At 36.8% G+C, this 22,233-nt stretch overlaps 2 protein-coding genes across 2 annotated transcripts; both read right to left on the bottom strand.

The window, feature by feature from the left end:
* Window positions 1–8,300: 8,300 nt before the first annotated feature.
* LOC120326354 (uncharacterized) lies at window positions 8,301–9,819 on the bottom strand. Its single transcript, XM_039392626.2, has one exon. It carries the CDS (start codon window positions 9,659–9,661, stop codon window positions 8,726–8,728), a length of 936 nt encoding a protein of 311 aa, XP_039248560.2. The 5' UTR covers window positions 9,662–9,819; the 3' UTR covers window positions 8,301–8,725.
* A 7,008-nt stretch (window positions 9,820–16,827) lies between these two features.
* On the bottom strand, window positions 16,828–22,166 carry LOC120326359 (uncharacterized). Its single transcript, XM_078112068.1, has 4 exons — window positions 22,048–22,166; window positions 20,415–20,609; window positions 19,752–19,933; window positions 16,828–19,318 (listed from the first exon to the last, which is right to left on the bottom strand). The coding sequence occupies exons 1-4, from the start codon at window positions 22,061–22,063 to the stop codon at window positions 19,124–19,126; spliced, it is 588 nt and encodes a 195-aa protein (XP_077968194.1). The 5' UTR covers window positions 22,064–22,166; the 3' UTR covers window positions 16,828–19,123.
* Between the last annotated feature and the right edge of the window lie 67 nt (window positions 22,167–22,233).

Here is a 22,233-nt window from a genome sequence, read left to right as displayed (position 1 = left end):
CGGGAGGACTGAAATATTTCTAGTAGGGCATTGTCTTATCACTATGTTGGCGGTGGTCATTGGGGCCGGGGTATGGAACCTATTTTGTCAAAAACGTTCATACCAGTGGTTCTCGAACTCTCTTAAAGCTCTCTTAAAGAAATTCGTCAACGGTTGTTGGAGCACGAAGTATTAACACTTGACAAAGCTCTTCAGATTGCAATTTCATTAGAGAGAGCCGAAAAGTTTGCCAACTCCAAGAATGTGCGAATGACCAATTAATGACCACATTGTCAGAAAAAGAAGTATCTGAAACTGTATCAGACACAGAAGAAAAACGTGATGACAATTTCAAATCTATAGCAGTGACATCGAGAACTTCAAACTTCGATTTTGCTGTCAAAAGGTGTGGTTATTGTAGAGGTGTGCATCGCTTAAAACGTCAAAAATGCCCAGCCAGAAATGTGTATTGCTTCAAGTGTGGTCGACGTGGACACTTTGCAAGAGTACGTAGATCTTCTAATAAAAATCGTGACAAAGTTGAAAACCCACATTTAGCTGCTGTTGTACCTAGCAGTCTAAAACTAGCTCTTGTTTCTGCAATAATCTCTGGCAGGCAAGTTGATGCTCTTCTCGACTCGGGCTCTTCTGATAATTATATGGCTAGCAATTTCGCGTCTTCTCTTGGGCTTACTCTAAAAGGACCGATGTCTAAAATTTCACTAGCATTAAAGAAGTCCGAAGCTCGTATATTGGGATCTGTGACAGCCGATATTAAGGCTAATTCCCGAACATACAAAGATGTCAACTTTGGCGTAATAAATAACATGTGTGTGGATGTTATATTGGGGCATAACTTCATGAGCAAGCACAGAAGAGTTATATTTCGGTTTAATGGCGCTTATGAGGATCTAAATGTCGAGAAAACCTGTAACCTAACTGCTGCAAAGGTTAGTGAACCTATTCAGATTTTTCAGTTTATTGAACCCAACTGCAAAGCGATAGCAGCTCCGTCAAGAAATTATTGTTCAGACGATCGACGATTTATTAAAAGCGAGACATTTCGTCTTCTTGAAGAAGGTATAATAGAGCCTTCAAGATATCCCCATGAAGAGCACAATTTATTGTGACCAAAGATGTCCGGCATAAGAAACGTCTCGTAATTGATTATTCTCAAACGGTAAATTGATACACCTATTTAGACGCCTACCCATTGCCCAAAATTGACAAGATAGTAAATGAGCTAAAGGACGTGTATTTTCTACTATAGATTTGAAATTGGCTTACCACCAAGTGCCATTTGCAATAAGTGATAAACCTTTAACTGCATTTGAAGCTTCTGGCTCTCTTTATCAATTTTGCAGGCTTCTATTTGGTGTTACTAATGGTGTAGCTGCATTCCAGCGGTATATTGACTCTATCATTGCCAAATACGACTTGAAGGGAACTTTGGCTTGGATAATGTCACTATTTATGGCACGAACAAGGAAGAACACGATGAACGACTGAAAGCATTTCTCTCTGCTGTCAAAGATTGTGAGTTAACTTTAAACCAAGATGAATCCTTTTATTCTTCTACTGAACTATCACTGTTGGGTCACCTAGTATCACATAACACTATTTAAACCGAATACTCAGCATTTCAAACCGTTGCTCGACATGAAGCCTCTTCGTGATTCTAAGAGTTTAAAGCGTTGCCTTGGAATGTTTGCTTACTATTCCAAATGGATTCCTAAATTTTCTGATAAAATAATTCCCTTGACTAAACATTCGGGGTTTCCACTTTCAAACAATGCCATGAGATGTTTTGAAATTTTGAAAAGCAATCTACTAAATGCTTGCCTCGGGAGTATCGACGAAAGCAAGACTTTCACCATTGAATGTGATGCGTCTAATAACGCAATAGCTGCTATTTTAAATCAGTGTGGTCGTCCGGTAGCTTTTACTTCCCGTACACTATCTAAAAGTGAAATAAAGTACCCTTCAATTGAAAAAGAAGCTGCTTCTATTATAGAAGCAGTCAGAAAATGGAGTTATTTGTTACATGGAAGAAAGTTTTGCCTAATTACAGATCAACGGGCCCTGTCTTTCATTTTCCAAAAAAAAAAACGAAAGCAAAATTAAAAACACTAAATTGTCATTGTAGAAATTGGAACTTAGTTGCTACAATTATACTGTTGTTCATCGAGCCGGGATTGATAATGTAGCTCCTGATACTATGTCTCGAATAAATTGCCTTTTTGGCAATCCTGATTTTGACCTCAAAAGTATTCATGAAGAACTTGGTTAGGAGATTGTCACATTTCATCAGAACTAAGAATCTGCCTTTCTCTACTGAAGATGTAAAACACATTTGCTCCAACTGTCAGCAATGTGCAGAGCTAAAGCCGCGATATTTTAAAAGCAATTACAAGCATGAATTAATTAGAGCAACTCGTCCGCTGGAACAAATCAGCATTGATTTCAAAGGTCCCGTTTGCGGTAAAAAGCAGTATATTTTGATAATTGTTGACGAATACAGTCGTTTTCCATTTGCCTATCCTTGTAAAGATATGACTTCTACAACTGTGATACAGTGCCTTTCTTCCTTATTTTCACTGGTGGGATTATACGTACATAGCGATAGAGGCTGGTCATTCTTATCAAGAAATGTTACGGAGTTTCTTGCAAAAGGGGCGTTGCTAACAGCAATTCCACTCCGTACCATCCAAAAGAAATGCTAAGTGTGAAAGGATCAATCAAACGTTATGGAAGACTATAAAACTACTTCTGGCTTCTCAAAAATTACCAGAGGCCGCCTGGGAAATTGTCTTAACTGATGCCTTGCATAATGTAAGATCTTTATTATGTACGTCTACAACTCGACTCCACATGAACGGTTGTTTGGTTTTCAACGACGATCGATGCTGGGCCAATCGCTCCCGATTGGCTACTTTCAAGGGGTAGTGTGTTGCTTCGAAAATTTGTTCGGACAAAGACCGAACCTCTCTGCGACGTGGTGAATCTATTGGATGCCAATTCCGAATATGCACTGGTACGCCACTGAGATGGAAGACGAACTACAGTTTCTGTTTAAGACTTGGCGCCCTGTCTCGACCAATCTAAAGCTAAACCAACCGAGACTCAAAATGATTTGAATGACGCTCATTTGCCAGAAGCTCGAGATGAATTAAATTCTACTTCAGATGAAAATTCGGAAACTTCCGTAGAAAATACTGAAAGCCCTCAACTTCGTCGCTCTGGTAGAATACGTAAGAGCCCGGATTGGTACGGAGATAGAATATCTTAGCTTTATTGTACGAAGTGCTATTTTCATTTTGTAATTTTCGTGCATACTATATATTCTGTTATATATACATAATCTTTCTGGGTGGGGTGATTGTGATGAAATTGAATTAGCGCCACCTAATGTGGCCAACGTGGCACCATTGTTAATAGTCTAGTGGCAATGCGAAGGTTTTATTTGGTTAGCGTGCGTCAGGATTGCTACATCTTGTTCTTTCTCTTGTTTTAGTATAGTAGTAATCTTTAAGTTAATAAAAGCCTAGAAAACGGTCTAAATGAGTTTTCCTCGAATGGTTTCACTACAGTACTTTTTCGCAATGAACGATAAAACTGGATCCGAAATCCCTTCTCAACTAGTGCTGAAATGTGACGGAACGCTAAGACTGAAATTCAGCGAAATTCCACTTGATGTGTTTCGGATTTTAATAAAAGAAGAATATAAGCGCACATTTCCAATGCAGCTACTGAAATATTGCTCCAGTTTTGCACATCTTATATGTGCGAACAAAGCTTTTCCTCTTTATTACTGATCAAAAACGATAAACGATCCTGCATAAAAGATGTTGACGGCGAACTTCGAGTTGCTCTTCCACGTATTTATCCTAATATATAGCGATTGGGCTCATTAAAACAACCACAAACCTCTGGTTGAAACATGAACATAAAAGTTACACTTTGTTTTTTTCGTTTGTTGTGGTGTGCCGTCGAATTTGACAAGTGTGCCGCAAGTTAAAAAAGGTTGCGGAGCACTGGTATTGAACAAAGTATTAGAAAAGCGTTATCTCAAAACCCAGGGGAAAAGTTTCACTCCCTATGTCTTCACTGTGGCGCAATAATAGGTCACCGTCAACAGGAAATCAAGATAATAAAGATAGAACATAATTTGTCTGGGATTGTTAATATAATAGAGAAATATAAATAGACAAAAGTGTGAGGCGTGCGAGGTCAAATCTAACATTCGTATTAATTTGGTTAATGCAATTTGATATTTTCGATTTTCGCTCTATAATGGGACTACATATTCACACATTTGCAGAGACTATCACCAAGATAGTACGTATCGGTAGGCGTTATACAGTGTATGCACACTACCAATATTTAACTTTCATCCGCATTCATTATGTACTGAAGCCTAAAGTGCATGTAGTCTTGCCAAGTTGATGCATCTGAAAACAATTAACTGGCTAAACAATCCATACCCGACATGGACTGTTAACTGGGCGAGAGACCGATACTACTAAATTTGCGTACGTGCGTTTGGAAATTTACGCCATTTCAAACATTTCTAATTTACATGACTTCAAAACTTTCTCAGAGAATAACTCAAACAACATTCCATTTCTCATTCAGCTCTCGCTGTTGGGATTTCATGAATATCTCGCTAGTAGTTAGGAGTTATTAAAATATATGGTTCCATTACATTTGAACCCACGTACATTTGAACCCATGACAATTGCACCTGTATGCTATTGCACCTATGAAATTTTTTTTGTTTCACGGATAGTTAAACCCATACTAACCCTAACCCATGGGTTTTAGCACCCGCATATAGATTGAACCCGTGGATATACGCATGGGTTCAAATGTACATGGGTTCAAATGTACGGTCACCAAAATATATACCCACCAACAATACGTACGTAAGCTCATAGTAGCCTACTTGCGTAGAAGAGCATTTACATATTTATCCCGAGGGAGAGGAAAGCCGATAAGATGACTTACCTATATGGCGAACCACAGCCTCTCGTCCGGTTACCATTGCATGTCGGGTATGGGATTAGTTAGTTATTTGTTTTCGAAAGCATGGACTTGATGGTAGAGAAAGCCGTAACTGACCAGCTGTTACGTGAACCATTCTACGGCGGCGAGGAGTCCAGCAATCCCCTCGCACATAATCATCCCTGCATGGGATTCGAACCTGCGAACCCATGCATGGTAATCAGAGGTGCTGTGGCGAGCGTATTCTAACGCTTAGCACGATGAGTCACACCGCCGCACCAATGTCCTGTTTTTTTGTCTTGTATACATGATAAACTTGGTTCCATTACATTTGAACCCACGTACATTTGAACCCATGACAATTGCACCTGTATGCTATTGCACCTATGGAATTTTTTTTGTTTCACGGATAGTTAAACCCATACTAACCCTAATCCATGGGTTTTAGCACCCGCATATAGATTGAACCCGTGGATATACGCATAGGTTCAAATGTACATGGGTTCAAATGTACGGTCACCGATAAACTTGAGTAGAGTACAACCAGTATCAGCAAAACGATGTAATTTACTGGTGTTTCGAATTTTTATGCAGAAAAACTCCATCAGATAATGATATAGAATCAATCATCATTTATTTGTCAACACAATATAAAACATTCTGCAAAATATGGCGAATATCATGAAAAATACTTTAATTGTGTGACAGGAGTCGCGAAGGACCTCGCAAGTCCTTCAAGCAGCGAAACCTACAACGCTGACTAAGATAAACGATTAAAATGTGGTAAATGCCGATGCTTATAAGCAAGGTTCCCTCTAAGCTGCGCAACTGCACAATTGGGCAGTAGCTACCACCAGAACATTTGCGCAGTAAAATCTCATTCTCGCGCAGTTGCAACATTTCATTTCAAAGCGTGGCTAATATTTCATATTTAATTTTTTATTAACGTTCAACTAGGAATATACTAGGGTTGCCATACCGTTCGTAAAATTCCGGACATGTCCGGAATTTAAGGTTAAATTTTGCGTCTGGGAAGAATTTGAAAAAATGCTCAAATGTCCGGAATCCGGAATTTTACTGCATTTGCAATCGTACTGTGTACACCGCTAATACTACGAGGTTGTGTGGAATTATGATGTAACAGCGCGTTTCCCTTATCAATGATGTTTACCACTTAGAACATAGGTTCTCAAAGTGCTCCGTACGGAGCCCCAGGGCTCCGCGAGAGAAACCCAGGGGCTCCGCGAGCTATTCGATTACTCTTCAAAATACTGACTCAAAATTTTGTAACTGTTCAAAGAAGCAATAACAGCTTTGATAACATCTGACAACAATATAGCCTCGAAATATGGTAAAGGGCCGGAATTAAAAAATGACATTATTTATGAGCAGTAGCGCAGCCAGGATTCTTAAGAGGGAGGTGGTTCAAAATTGGAATCGGAAATTTCCGCGCAACATTTTTCGCGATTAAAAAAACGGATAACGAGATTTCTGTTGCGTAAAATATTCAATCCAAGACCGATGGAGCATTTGACGTGTCTCGTCGGTATAATGTAGTTGTGCTCATCGTTACTCACGTTTGATTCGAGATTACTATTAGGATTACTAAAATGAAAGAATACTATTCTAAAATACATAAAATATGTGATAAACTGCCAACTATAAATAAATTGGTGTCGTATTTTTGCGATTTGTCAAACTTGATTTGTTCTTTCGCACTTGAGATTATTTTTAAGCAAGATATCGCTGTTTAAAAAATCACAATGTCTGGGGAAAATACGAACAATTGAAAATTATTTTATTGCATTCAGCTCCGTTGGTAGTTTCAGAATGAAAAAAGGTACATCGCGGATCGCGCACCATTGATTGCGTGCGGCTGCGTCGGTAGTTTCAGAATGAAAAAAAAAAAGGTAAATCGCGCGCACAATTGACTGTGTTTCGATTTCGCAGCTACTACGATGAAAACCTAACATAACACCAAATTTCATTTCAAGTTTCAATATTTTAGAATGCCTATTTTTAATCAAGAAATTTGAGTTGCGAATTTACCTCTTTATTAAATATTATTTTTAGCATTTCGTCGCCGATGACTATAAAATGTTAACATATTTTTCACATTGAACTCATGATACCCCACGAGAACAAAAAACAACAATTAACGTCGTCATTGTGCAACAAACAATACATGTATATGCCGAGGGAAATTTTTGATTTAGGGAAAATAAACACCGGCGTAAAGATGTTTAAAGGTTCAAAAACACGCCATGCTAAGGAAAAAAACGGCGATTGTAACAAAATGCAATCGCGCACATTATTAGCGGCCTTTTAAGTCTTCCAAAAATGTCAAAAGGGAAAAGATTAGACCCCTAATTTATTAGTATGTTTGCCAAGTGTCAAATTTACAACTTTAGTATATATAATTTATGTTTGAAATTTAGATTTATTTATGACTTGTATTAACCCTATTAAAAAAGGTTCAGTATTTAAATTGAGTAAAGTACTTTTAACTTGCTCAAGAATATAATCTGAATATAACAATTTTAACATTTATTTTGGGGCTCCGTGAATAATAGTCAACATTTTCAAGGGCTCCGCAACACCAAAAGTTTGAGAACCCCTGTGACCTAGCGGACCGGATTTGGGCCGCGGGCCGTACTTTGCCCATGTCTGATGTAACGGGTTTGTCGATAAAATATAGATATTTATCCAAGGCGAGAAGAAAGCCGATGAACCATATTAGCTACTGTATACTCGCTACCAGTTGATTGAACATAGAAATTATATCGATGTAATTTCAGGTACAAAGTTTACGCGATCCCGTACTATGTGAACCAAGATGGCCGACACCGGAACGTAGTTACTAGTTAGGACATAATTTTATTACAGTTTTCCTTATTTCAGTTCTATTACGAGTTCGGGGACTAGCTAAGTGACTCCCGTGGTATTTGCACTTGAAATCTACGGTCTGACAGAATTCCAGTTACGCTTGAACACATTCTCTAGTAATATATGTGATTATCCAGTATAATTTGGCTGAATCATGGGCCCGTAAATAAAAATCCCGGATATTTTTAATTAGTTGTTAGAACCTTGGATGTTGCTACTCGATAACCTGCCTCTGGTTCCCCGCAACTTCCCTTCCTCAGTAAAATTGTATGATTGTCTTTTAAAATTGTATAAGATTGTTTTTTTAATAGTTAAAAAAAAATAAACTTGACTCAACTAATCGGCAAATTAACACGGGTTCGTTGCATAAGTACGAATTAGCAAAAGTCTTTTCAAACTAGTCGACTAGTAAAACTTAGTGCTTACAATAGTAATTTAAGATATTTATTTCCCGTCAACACAAGAATCAATTTAAAGCAAAAGAAAAACATAGTAAACTAAATAATGAGAAACATTGATTAACAGCAATTGACGTGAAATCGCGAAAGACTCGGTGAATCATCCAGTTAGCGACAGCAAATGCTGTATTATAGCAGCAAATAAAGCAATCTGATAATAAAATTATCTCCAAATTACACTATCATGGGAAAACAAATTTTAATTTTAAATTAGACAACATGAGTAAGGGTTTTTCCAGTATTAATTGAAATATGATGATATAGATGTCAATTTGGTGTGACCTTCATACCAATCCGCAATGTTCACGAGTGTGTGATGCTTTCCTGGTATGAATTTGGATATGGTTAAAATTTCCAGGCATCGAGAAATACTTCCCACAGAGTTGGCATGTATATGGTTAGAATGCTGTGTGGATTCGCATATGAACCTTCAAATAAGAGGATGATGCAAAACATTTCCCACATTCTTTACAAGAATAAGGTTTTTCTCCGGTGTGAATAGAGATATGTCTTTTTAAATGTTCCATTTGTGAGAAACATTTTCTGCAATATTCACAAGCGAATGGTTTTTCTCCTGTGTGAATTCGGGTATGTCTTTTTAAATTTCCAGGCGTCGTGAAACACTTTCCACAGAATTTGCATGAAAAGGGACTGATTTCTGTGTGGATCCGCCCATGAACTTTTAAATCACCTGATGTTGTGAAACTTTTTCTGCACTGTTCACAACTGAATGGTTTTTCACCGGTGTGTCTTCGGTGGTGTCTTTCCAAATTTCCAGCAGTTACGAAACATTTCTCACAATATTTGCATTTGTATGGTTTGATCCCTGTGTGGATTCTTTCGTGAGCCATTAAACCACTCGACACTGTAAAATACTTTCCACAATATTTACAAGTATATGGTTTTATTTCTGCGTGGATTCGCATATGAACCTTTAAATAAGACGACTTATTAAAACATTTCCCACATTGTTTGCAAGAATGAGGTTTATCTCCAGTGTGAATAAAGATATGATTCTTTAAATGTGCCTTTTGTGTGAAACATTTTCCACAATGTTCACAATCGAATGGTTTTTCTCCTGTGTGAATTCGGGTATGTCTTTTTAAATTTCTAGGCGTCGTGAAACACTTCCCACAAAATTTGCATGAAAAGGGACTGATTCCTGTGTGGATCCGCTCATGAATCTTCAAATTGCTCGACATTGTAAAGCATTTTCGACAAAAATCACAAGCATCGAGTTCTATCCTGTATATACTCTCTCTCGTATGATGATTTGTTTTAGGACTTTCAACAAAGCTTGCAAATTTTGAGCTTAGTTTCAGGAGTGTTTTCATATGGTTTAAATGTGATGCTTTTGTAATCGTTATAGCCAAACAAGATTTACTTTAGTTACACACTAGAAACCACAAAAAGAAATTGAATAAAGTGTTCATTAAATAAATTCAGACTTAAATTTGAAACTGTTTACAAATAGTAACTGTCAGTGGCGTAGCCAGACTCTCGTGGGCGCCCCCGCAAAAATATTTTGTCAAAAAGCATAACATGTCGCTCTAAAAAGGCTATAGTAACCTAAAATTTGCGCTTTCGTGTTAGCAAACTCATCCACCATCTTCGTCATATCAATTTTTTCAATTTGCTTCCAAAATCGGTAGCTTACCTGTGATAATTGTCGTGTAAGTTTTGGAGGAAAATTCATTCACGCCGGCGCCATCACTTTTGGAGATTGAACACGCATCTGGTTTTCTTCCGATACCACCGGTGCTAGGCTTAATTCCTCCGCAGTTACGTTCGGTATTCCCAAGTCTAATTGTTTCAATTTTGGTTTAAATATTTCGTTTATCTTGGTTACTTTAAATTTTTTCATACGTTCTTCCTCTTCTGCCCTTTATTCTTCGTTTTTGTGCGCCACTAAGAGGTTTTGCTTTCGACATCAATCTGACAGCCTTCGTAATTGTGCCGTGGCCGGTGCGATCAAACCACACGACGCCGAAAATCGACGACTCCGACATTGTTACATAACAAAACGATTTAAGCAGAACTAACATCAAATAAGATGTGCATTATTGCTTTTGCAATGCAGCTTTTGGTTTTGCGGCCTAAATTTTCACCGCTTGGGGCCCCTTTTTGCTGTGGACCCCCCGCGACCGCGGATGCTACGCCACTGGTAACTGTAACGGCTACAGTACCATGCAATGGTGATGTGCGCGTTGTGGCCGATTGAAATAAATGATTGCACAGGCACTTTAATCTTGAGGACGCGGTTCTATCTGATATGGTTCCTTCAAAGTTCGAAACGATAGTGCGAAGATGTTTATTACTGAATAATTCAGTCAAAAATTGGTGAAACGGTAGTCAAATAGAAATCCGGTAAATACAGTGCTATCACACAGGAGGGACCAGTTATAACTATACGAGACAAGGACAACATAATTATTGAATGTAAATTTAAACCACGCCTAATTAGTGATATTGAATCCCCGATTGGTGAAGATATAAATTTACCGTACACATCAAGCGGCTCACGCCGAAAGAGATAGCGCCAACGCCAAAATGGTCAGGGTTCATTGCCCAAAGTTACCGTTGCCAGTTTAGTTACATGATCGAGACAATGAGAGCGGGCACTGTTTAGAATCATGGCCGTTGTAGTAACATGATAACAAGAAGTATATATATATATATATATATATATATATATATATATATATATATATATAGGGTTACCATATATACATATATATATATAGGGTTACCATATTTTTTGACTTCAAAGCGGGACGACTCCTGTAACTTTACAGTTTCCGATTTTACTACATATGCTACATTTAAGCCATCCCGCGTGTCTCCATTGATCATATTGTCATCGAGAGTTCATGCGCATATTCTCTGTCTAAATATCGGGTTCAGTCCGAAAAATAGAAGGAATGGACGCTAACGATACAAACTATCTGAATTTAGATTTTTTTCATGTACAGCAAAGGGAATAAAGGATAATGAAATAGTCTGCCGTTTTCAAGCATTGAGAATTTACTTATTCGCCCAAGCATGTTTTTCAAAAACGTTTTCAATGTTACATTCACGTGAACGTCCGAACAGGACAAATTAGAATTGATTATACATGTGACACGTTTGCTAACAATGTTAGCGGGAACAACGAAACAAACAAAATACATCATTCATCTCTTGTTAGTACGCTAGCGCTGCGCTACACAGCAACGAGAACATGTTTGTTTATTATGATGGATGGCTGAACGCAAAAGCGGGACTTTTGGCTGACTTGTCGGGACGGCGGGACAAGACGCTAAAAAGCGGGACTGTCCCGCCTAAAGCGGGACGTTTGGTGAGCCTATATATATACATTGTGGTTACGTCGTAGTAAGTCGCGTTTGGCTGTTTACATTTGGATTATCGCGTTGTACAGCAATTCCGAGTATATATGCACCTGAATCAGCGATCGGCAACTTGCGGCTATTCGTTGTTCTCTGGCTCCCGTGAATCAGAGGGGATTCAATGAAAGGTAAATCATAGAGCCAAATAGTTCCCACTTAATTGCCATTTCCCGTTCTGCACACATTTCATTATAAACTTCAGCCAACTAGTCAAATCTCTCATAGCTCTGTGGCTATGGATGTTTCCCCGACTGCTGACCCCAGAAAAAATCTCTCTATACTTTACTATTGCAAAAGTTTATTCTGCTAGTGTTTATTAAAATATACAACCAAATGCCCCTTACACGAACTAATAGCTCATTTCACCCTACCTAGTCTATCGCAGCGTTTCCGGGACTATTTTTTTTTTTATTATTGCAACTAAACTAAAGCTTATCGGAAGACATAATGGGAATTAAAATACTTCATTCACAACTAATTTTCAAAACACAACTGAAAACTGACGAATAGCACGCAAAACCGCAAAGAGGGAAATGTTCTACTTATAACCATGCTTGAATAGCGGTTTCTGCCTGAGTGGACAAAGTGTCTGAGCGGTATCACACGTACAAGTTGAAAAAATGACAACAAAATTGATAGTGTGTCGGACTCAAACGCGTCTCTGTCGAATTAACGCATTGGGGCAATAATTACATGTGATTAAAGAGAATTCAAAATAAACACAACAAAACAAACGCGGGAACGCGAACGCATGCAGAAACCAAAATTTGGTATCAGGCAGTCTAATTGTTGCACTTAGAAACTAACAATAAAAGTTTCCATATATTTTAGATGTATCAATGGGCATTCTTTACATTGAATAGAGTTATATATTGGTTTACTGCTGTCACAAGGTTCTTCATTGTTCTTACCATTTGTTTGTATTTTGCTCGAGAACCCCTACATTTGTTATGAAATCAAGAGACCAAACAAAACCTTGGGTACAATAATACATGATCACCTAAATATATTTCCAATTTCATTGAATCAAGGTCAGTATTCTTTGGGCATACAGTATTTCACTACAACAAATGGCAAATTGCATGGGAGTATAACTCAAAATTGTGATTCAACTAGAAAAGCCGCATACAAGTTAGCGATCAGATGCCGCCGACTTATCGATCTAGCGGCGCGTATCCTTCTCTTCGACTCAATAGCGACACCGCGTGTCTTATCACCAATTTATCAATAACTCACTAATTATACGACATAATTCATCCAAAATCAATAGGCTTCTGGTCCGAGATATGATGAATGCACATGCAAAATTTGGAACAGATTCGCTTTCGTGAGATATCGCGTGTATCCAACAGACAAACAAACAGACAAATATGTATCAAGATCAACATACTTACCGATCAAGATCGATAAATAATTAGGCTTAACGAGTACGAAGCGTTTATAATCGATTGTGATTACAGTGGAAAAATGAAAGTGAGAACTCGGTATTCAGTAACGCAAATATGATTGGTATTCTATATTATGTTTTTGACTTTTTTTTATGGCAACGTAATCACACTAACAATAAGGTAAGTGCTCCATCTACAGAATGTTGAAGACGGATGACATGATTGCCCGGGGTTTATTTCTGTCGAGGATTAGTAAAGCACGACCAGTGTTAGCAAAACGATGCAATTTACCGACGTTTCAAATTTCTACACATATAGATAGTTTATTTTGAAAACTCCATAATATACACAAATTAAAAATGGAAAATATGCTGAATATCATTAAAAATACTTTTGAGCAATAAGAGTCGCGAAGGACCTGGAATAGCTTTCTAGTAGAGACACCTAGGAAGGAAGGATTTACATATTTATCCCGGTGGAGAGGAAAGCCGATAAGACGGCTTAATCATATGGCGAACCACAGCCTCTCGTCCGGTTACCAGTCCATGTCGGGAATGGGATTAGTTAGCCAGTTGTTTTCGGAAGCATGGACTTGATGGTGGAGGAAGCCGTAACCGACCAGCGGTTACGTGAACCACCCTACGGCGGCGAGGAATCCAGCAATCCACTCGCACATGATCATCTCCGCATGGGATTCGAACCTGCAATCCCACGAAGGGTAATCAGATTTGCGGTGGCGAGCGTATTCCCAACGCTTAGCACGAACGTTGAACGTTCTAAAACGTTGATTCTGATTGAAATCTGGTAAATGCAGATGTTTTTAAGACTATTATTAGGACTAAGACTATATATATATTAACACGTTTCTGTAAGGTTTTACATATTCACCGTCTTTATATTTCAAAGGCTTTTCATATCTGATAAAATAACACTCCACTTATTATATCATTATTTATTATCACAATACAATATCCAATTTAATATATTTTACCGCAAAAGAAAACTGTACAGATCAAGAACGCAGGAAAGATTGCTAGAAATTTTATTTTAATTGTTGTAATGTAGATCTACGACTACGTTACCTTATTTACGAAAAAAATTACAAGCTAATAACATAAAAGACAACTAGGATTTTCGATTTCCCATTTACTTAGTTGATACTGATAATAAATCCACTAGGTAGCGCAATACAGAGAATGTTATTTTGGCCACTGTTTCCTCCTATGTTGGTTGATTTAAGTGAAAATCGCATAGGAGGTTATAAAATTACTTTTTCAAACAAGCTACACATCCGTTCCGGTAGGTTTAGAATAGATGAATATTCCACCACGTTCAGTGAATTTGGGAACCGTTTGGTGATTACAGAAACTTATTTTTTACCACTGTCAGCCCAAATATGCTGTTTTAAATTTATTGAAAGATATCTACTATAGATCCGTTCCGGTAGTTTTGGGTGAAAATTCGGTGCTCTCATAGTATGTGCACCAAGATGTCGCACAACCTAAATTGTAACCCGATACACATACTATGTTCAGGTTGTGCGCCATCTTGGTGTACATACTTCTGGAATTTCGAAAATTCTGCCCTGTTCCGGTAATTTTAGGTCCGTTCCGGTAATCAAAGGAACCCATTCATTACTATTTCCAGCGAGAAGCATAAAAAATTTAAAAAACACATGCGAAGAAAAGTTTTGGAAAACAAGAAAATTAAAAAGATAGATGTATGGGAATTAAAAAAAGGAATAAAAAACTAAAAAAAAATTATATGCAATGAAGGTACAATTTTTACATTAACAGTTTCAAGCAGTGTCTATAACGACATAGCCACTACCAACAAAGTAGCAAGCAAATAAAAAAGTATGTCAATCCGGAAAAACTGTTTTCTAAAATTTCATATAAATTTTCGGTCTACTCAAAATCCATGATTATTTAGTGAACTTGTTAGGAAAGGACATCAGCGTATATATTTATCAAGATTAGATGGATGCATATTAATATATCAAAGTAAATTAACACAAGTTCAAACAAACATGGGGACTATCTAAACCAGTGGTTCTCAAGCTGGGGGCAATTTGACAATAATTAGAGGATATTTGTGATGTTTAATGCCTTAGCAACTTCTTTTTTAATCCCTGTTCATTTGTAACCAACTTTTTTAAAGTCCATCCTGCTTAAAGTTCGATCACGAGATCAAATACGAGATAGTATTATTAATAAAAATCAAATTTTTTATTTCGTGTCTATAATCCAATTGCGCCATCATGATGATTCGAGTCACAAAAGCTAGTTTCCAAAGACAGGTATTTAAATATTTTTGGGTTGGTTCCAATATTCATTGTGAATAGATAGTTTATTTTAAAAACTCCATAACAAACACAAATTAAAAATGGAGAATTCGTGAGAGCAAGCAAAACCTATAAAGAAGTTTAAAACATGATAAGTATCATGCACCTCCCCACCAACACACATACAAACCGAATTAGATGAGGCCTAGTTAAACGAGGCTTGGGCCAAAATTGAATAAACAAAATACGCGATAGTATTAAACTTTCGGGCTGTTGTACTTTTAATACTTACATTGATAACACCGATACAATCTCATACAAAGATATTGTGGGGAGTTCAATGAGGTGTAATTAGGTGGCGACGATAGTCATGAAGAGGTGAATTTAAATGGTGATTAAGCTTTTGTGAATTCGATTTAGAGATAACAAGAATGAAAAGTTTGTTTACCACTGATCTAAACAATGATTTATACACAGACAGGTTAGGGTGGTTCACGTAACCGCTGATCGGTTACGGCTTCCTCCACCATCAAGTCCATGCTTCCGAAAACAAATAACTGGCTAACCAATCACATACCCGACCTGGACTGGTAACCGGACGAGAGACCGTGGTTCGCCATATGATAAAGCCGTTTTATCGGCTTTCCATTCCCCCTGGATAAATATGTATATCCTATCCTATCCTTTATCAATCATCAATTTATTCTCTTTCTTTATGTGGTACAAATCGAGAAATAGTCATTTGCTGAAGTATAAAATAGTATTACTGTATATGGAAAAAATCAATTTGAAGAATACTATATTCCAACTCAAATCAATTGTTTTCAAACACTTAAAAAGTGATGTATCATATTTTTCGACCAATAAACCGATTTTCTGAATCCCAATTTTTTACCCTGATTTTCAAGAGTCATCTTATTGAGTGGCAAGACCTATTTTATTTTTCAGGTACCGAATGAATATGTAGAAAAGCCCTCATTTTTAGTTGTAAAACTTGGCGTCGGCTTATTCGCCGAGTTGGCTTATTAGCCAGAATATATTGCCTCTCTCAAAACAAATTGGATCCCTCCCTAATCTTTAGTAGGTTCTTGTCTGGTGCCTTGCTCGCATCAAAGTGTCAAATACCTCATGGATAATCAGTCAGGAATAGTCGACATCTACAGATAGACAACATTGAGTTATTACTTATCGATCTTAAGATCGGTAAGTATATTGATAGGTATTTGTATGTATGTCTGTGTGTGTGTGTGTGTGTCTGTTAGATGAACGCGATATCTCACGAACGCGTGGTTGAATCTGCTCCAAATTTTGCATGTGCATGCACCTTACCTCGGACGCCTATCGATTCTGGATTAATTATGTCGTATAATTAGCGAGTTATTAACTAATTACCGATCTAAGATCGATAAGTCTTCGGTCTCCGACCGATATTCTCGTTCACATATTATTAGATAATAGATATATTTATTATTAAAATAGTTTCAAGCATAGCTAAAATAATAAAAACTTGAAATAATTCAGTGATAGTAAAGTAGTTTCTGACAACAAGTAGCATGATAACCATAAATCGAAAAAAAAACGAGAGAGCAATGCTCAAATATAATGTAAACAAAGACCAAAACGAAGTAGTACCAAATCCTTGGAAGTGCGATACCATCAAAACGCCGGAGTGCGATCACAGAACCAAGGCAGGTGTACAATTTTTCTGATTATTCATCGCACAGCACAAACATTTAGTGAAAAACGAATCCCTACACTTTTGAGACACCTTGCAAATGCTAACCATGACTAAATATATGGACAAAGTGATCTCTGACTATACATATAATATGATATTTTTCAGCTGACAAGCCAATTTACTGAACCAAATTTTTCAGTTGGGTGTTCTGGAATTGGATTATTGGGTGGATCAGCTCTTTTTCATTTTTCTGGGGTTGGCTTATTATTGGCTTTGGACCAGAAATACTGGAAAAAAGGGGGACATAATGTGTCTTCCCCATAGGTTTTCATAAATCGGCATTCTGACATTGTTAATCTTGAATATTGTTTGTCACAAGCAAAAGCATTTACAGATAACACCATAAAAACAAGGTACTTTGATGTTGCTGCATTTGTGGGTGCATCATGGGCAAAAGCAAACAGGAAAATACGATAATTGGGAATTAAATTAGCTAATGACATAGCCTACATCACTTTATCTCATATGTTAGAAAATGTAATACTTTATGCAAGAATATTGGAATGGTTGGTTCAATGCATTTTAGGTCTTTCATTTATAGGTTTGTGATGGAAAATACAGAATTCACAAGAGTAAGAAAGTTTAACAGGAAAATAATTTCGGGCATAGGTTAGCTTTGGTGTACAGTAAGTTAAAAATTGAAATTCGCTCATTGCAAGGTCAAGCACACATAGAAGATAACCTAGGGATTTTTTTGCTTTTCTGATAATCATTTTTATATTTATTTATAAAGTATATCATCAGTTTCACAGGGCTTATCAACATGGCCCAGGTAGACTCTCGGGGATCCACAGCGCGATTTCAAGAGCATACATTCCTAGCAGGCCAAAATTGAATATGGCAATGATACACTAATATTAAATAGTTCTATTAAAACAGCATGTGATTAATTAAACTTGGATATCCTCAAAGATTTGGGGTCTATACGGCTTGAATAAAAATTATCACTGCGAATGAAGGTTAGGTAGCCTGATAATAAATTTTCATTTCTTTTGTTTTTATCAATTATTTCATTACCTGCTATGCTGAAGTCGGAAAAGAAGGTGATCTTTGAGTGATGATACAGGCAATATGAACAGCACCAAAAGTCAGTGTAAGTAGAATCAGAAGAGTGGTTCCCAAAGTTGATTGACTGGGGGACAAAATTACAAGAGAAAGGATATTCGCAGGCCCGAAGAGGGTTGCGCCCACTAAGGTCGATACCGGTACATATAATCAAGATACCGGTACAATTGAATTACGAATAAGTTACGAGTATATGCTTGATTAAACTGTGGTATTGACGTAATGATTGGCGCTATCTAGATCGCTAAAAGAAAATACCAGAAAGTGTTAAACTATTTCACTTGAGTTCAGAGGGCAATATCAAATCATTACGCTGGTCGTAATTGTCCCGCGTGCCAAGATTTTGGCACCACTGCTTTAGAAAAGGTAGCTGAAGAATTATAACGATGAATTGCACACACTGATTGACATGAAACTTACAGAACATCAGGTTGTTATGATCTAGGAAAAGCTAGAAAATCAGTTTCAAAAAAAGAAAACATTCAGCCAAACCCACATGCTTTCCATCTTTTACAAAAGTTGGACTCAACGAATTTTTGTTTTCACTACTCGAAAATAAACATTTTGTGGAAGTTATGAACAAGCATTATATGAAAAAAGAAATTTAACTTGGGAAGCTCATGATGACATAGGAACAGGGCTGCCTGCCATCGATATGAACCCAAAAATAAGGACGTCTGGGAAACATGAAAATAAGAACTAATGAAAGCCCGTAGCAATCAATGACGTTCTAATGTCATTTCTAGCAAATCAATCATTCAAATTGACCAATGTAAGTGCCTGGTATAAAAACGTCTACCCGTAAAATAAAACAAAAATAAGGACACATGTCAAAATAAGGACGTTTTTTGAAATGAAGACAAAAATGTTTTCTAAGAAGAAGACCTTCAAAATAAGGTCAAATATTAGAAATAACGATGGTATGGCAGCCCTGCTTAGGAACAAGCTTCATTACGATCTTGATTAAATAAAAATTGCTCCATAACATCGAAAAAGAGATAAAACAAAGTAACTAACACAAAATTATATGATCTAAGCTTGTCCATTGTAATTATTCGTTTCGCTGTATCCAACAAACTGTCCTGCTGTGATAGTCCCGGTAACCATGCTGACTTTGGGCTGAAAAGAACCTGCAAAAAAGTATTCCTTTATATTCTCATTTTAATTATAGTTTTTTGAACATGAAGTGGATTGTTTTGAAACTTTCAGTGGCTAAAGATTGTTGTTGACCCCAGAAGGCTTTTACTTTTATTTCATGGGATTAGTTTGTCGCTTCGATATTTTGTGTGATGATGTCATCAAAATTAAAAAAACTACATGTAGCTATAAGCTCAAGCTATAAAAATGTGATCGTGAGAAAAATTAATGAATTGAATATTTCAGCAAATCCCAAAGGGTACAAACTTTAAAAGGCATAAAAGTACACGCATTAACACTTACTAATTCAAAAGCTGCATTTTTTTGTGCAAGTGCGCCGTGAGTTTTTTTTTTCTTGTAATTCAGCGCCGCACGAACAAAGTGTTTAGGAATCGCTAGTATATTTAGTATTTAGTATTTAGTTACCTCTCGTGTTGTCCCAGGACCAATCCTATATCTTGGGGATGCCATGTTTTGTGCAGCAGCGCCCTCTTGAATAACTTCTGTCTGCTGAGATGCTGGCTGTGACTGTCCTTGACTTTGCGACATTTCATAGTTTTGCATGAAATTTTGGAAGATTTCTTTCAATTTGGCACCATTAGCTTCCACTGTAAATAAGATATACAGATTTAAATTTTATTATATATTCCCCTGAATCAATAACACAAATATCAAACAACACATTGACAGTTCCCAGACAACATATACAGAGATGAAGATAAATTAAAAATGCACAAGTACTTGTAATACGTTAACAACGACTAATATGAGAACACGATGATAGATTTGAAGAACCTTTCAAAGCAATATATTCAATGAAATGTATAGTTAATAGCCATGCAATATTATTAGAGTTGTAGAGCCAGGGTATGGTTGACATATTTTCATTAATATTAAAGTCGAAGCCGTAGTCATATTTCAAACTTCCCAGAATCCCTGGTATACTCAGCTATAATCAACTATGTGCCCAGTGAAATGTTTTAAACTCTGAGGGAATATTGAAGTCCTCAACATTTACATGTTTTATTTTTTAATCTCAGCCACAACTAATTTTCATCACTAATCCAGTACATCAATGAAAGCTCTCACTCCCAATTCGTCTTTTCCACATTTTCAATATTTTATATTTCTGCATCTTGGTTATATTTTCAATGTCAGGAACAATCTCATCGATTGTCTCATCAGAAATTGCCAACCATCTAGAATTATGTGAGAATGTCAACCATTCTTCATTTGGCATTAGTCTGACTACTTCATCCATTAAATCTTCCACTCTCTCTATGGCTAAAATAAATAAATAAAATGTAAACTTCACGGGTAACCGGCCCGAAATTGAGGAGGGGGGGGGGGGGGCAAATATTTTTCGTGTCTTTTCCGCAATAGGATAGGTAAAAGTAACCAGTGGTATCTAACAATATCTTAAAGAATCTTTTCAATTGTCAAAGCGATATAAGCACACATTTTCATTCATCTTTTTTGCTCTGTTTCTCCATTTATAGAAAGGATTATTCATAGTAAGTCAGTAAATGTCAGGTTTTTAGTACCGGTAAACAGTGTTTCCCGTGCGCGTGTGCAGGCGCACACAGCTTTCAGAGGCTGCGCACACGCATAGATTTACTGCGCACAGGCGTATTTCGATGTAATGTAACAATGTTCTCGATTGGCAGGTCGAGAAAATTTGTTGTTGGCCCACCCATTACCCGGTTAGAACCCCTAAATTTCTTCATTGGCTTTTGCACAAATATTAGTCATTTCCAAAAATATGCGCACACTTTAAAATTTCTGCGCACACATACTACAAAATTGCCGGTAAATCATTCAAAAACAGAGTAAAAAGGTTTTGAAACAGACAAAAATCATTTATTCTCACTCCAAATGCAACATAATTATTGAAGTTCAAAAATGGAAATATTGGGAATTTTTCATGGTATTGCTCCTCGGCCCTCTGCTTATGATTTTATTAGTGTAAGAATTATTATAAAAATCACATATATTAAAAATAAAACAAGAAAAAGGAATGTTGCCTCATAGTGGTCGATGGAGGGCCATGGAGGACATCCAGTCAGTGACACTTTGTTGCTGAATTATGGCATAAAAACAATTCTATAAAGAAACAAGAGAGCTATGCTCAAATATATGGACATGTAACGCCACCTAATGACAGTAATTTTGATGACGTCATAGCATAAAAAAGTAATACCCTTCTGAAGAAAATTTTTATCTTTAACCACTGAAACGTGTCAAAGAACAAGAACAACAACAACAACATAATATTGAAACGATCGCTATGTCCACTACGTGTCCAATAATTTACCAAAATATAATCATAAAAATAGCAATGGATTCAAAAGAATTGGAGATAACCAAATGAGAATGTGGGGTTTAGCATATGATAAAGTGATTTTGGCAATTTTGCTTTTTTCAACATAAATTTGAAGGTACTCCCGTAGTGTGTGTACCAGGTTAGGGTTATGCCATAATTTTATTCCGATTTTCCTTATTCTAGTTCTATTACGAGTTTGGAGACTGTCTGTTTTAGCCAAGTGAATATACCCCGTGCCAATAGGTTCCAGTCCTTACATACAACTTGATGTAAAGTAGGCGCACAAAATTAGTTACCTCCATATTGATACACACACTTCTGGAGCACCAATTTGAAAGCCTATATTAGTATAGAAGGTAATTTCGATAACTAAATAATAGTAACGAATGACTTGCTTACCTGTAGCATCTGACATTATTGAGTTCACTTTTATGCTAAAAAATTTTATATTTGGCAATGCTTGGGATTAAGCTGTGCAGTAAAGTATGTTAGCTAAAATGCAAAATTTTTTACTTTATATTGAAAATATCATTGTGTTTACATTTTCCATGCACCATGATCTAACTAAACTAGGAATAGTGATTT

The sequence above is a fragment of the Styela clava genome, chromosome 4, assembly GCF_964204865.1.
Source record: "Styela clava chromosome 4, kaStyClav1.hap1.2, whole genome shotgun sequence".
NCBI classification, from domain to species: Eukaryota; Metazoa; Chordata; class Ascidiacea; order Stolidobranchia; family Styelidae; genus Styela; species Styela clava.
Note: the sequence above shows the minus strand (reverse complement) of the source record. Positions and strands in the feature narration are given on the sequence as shown.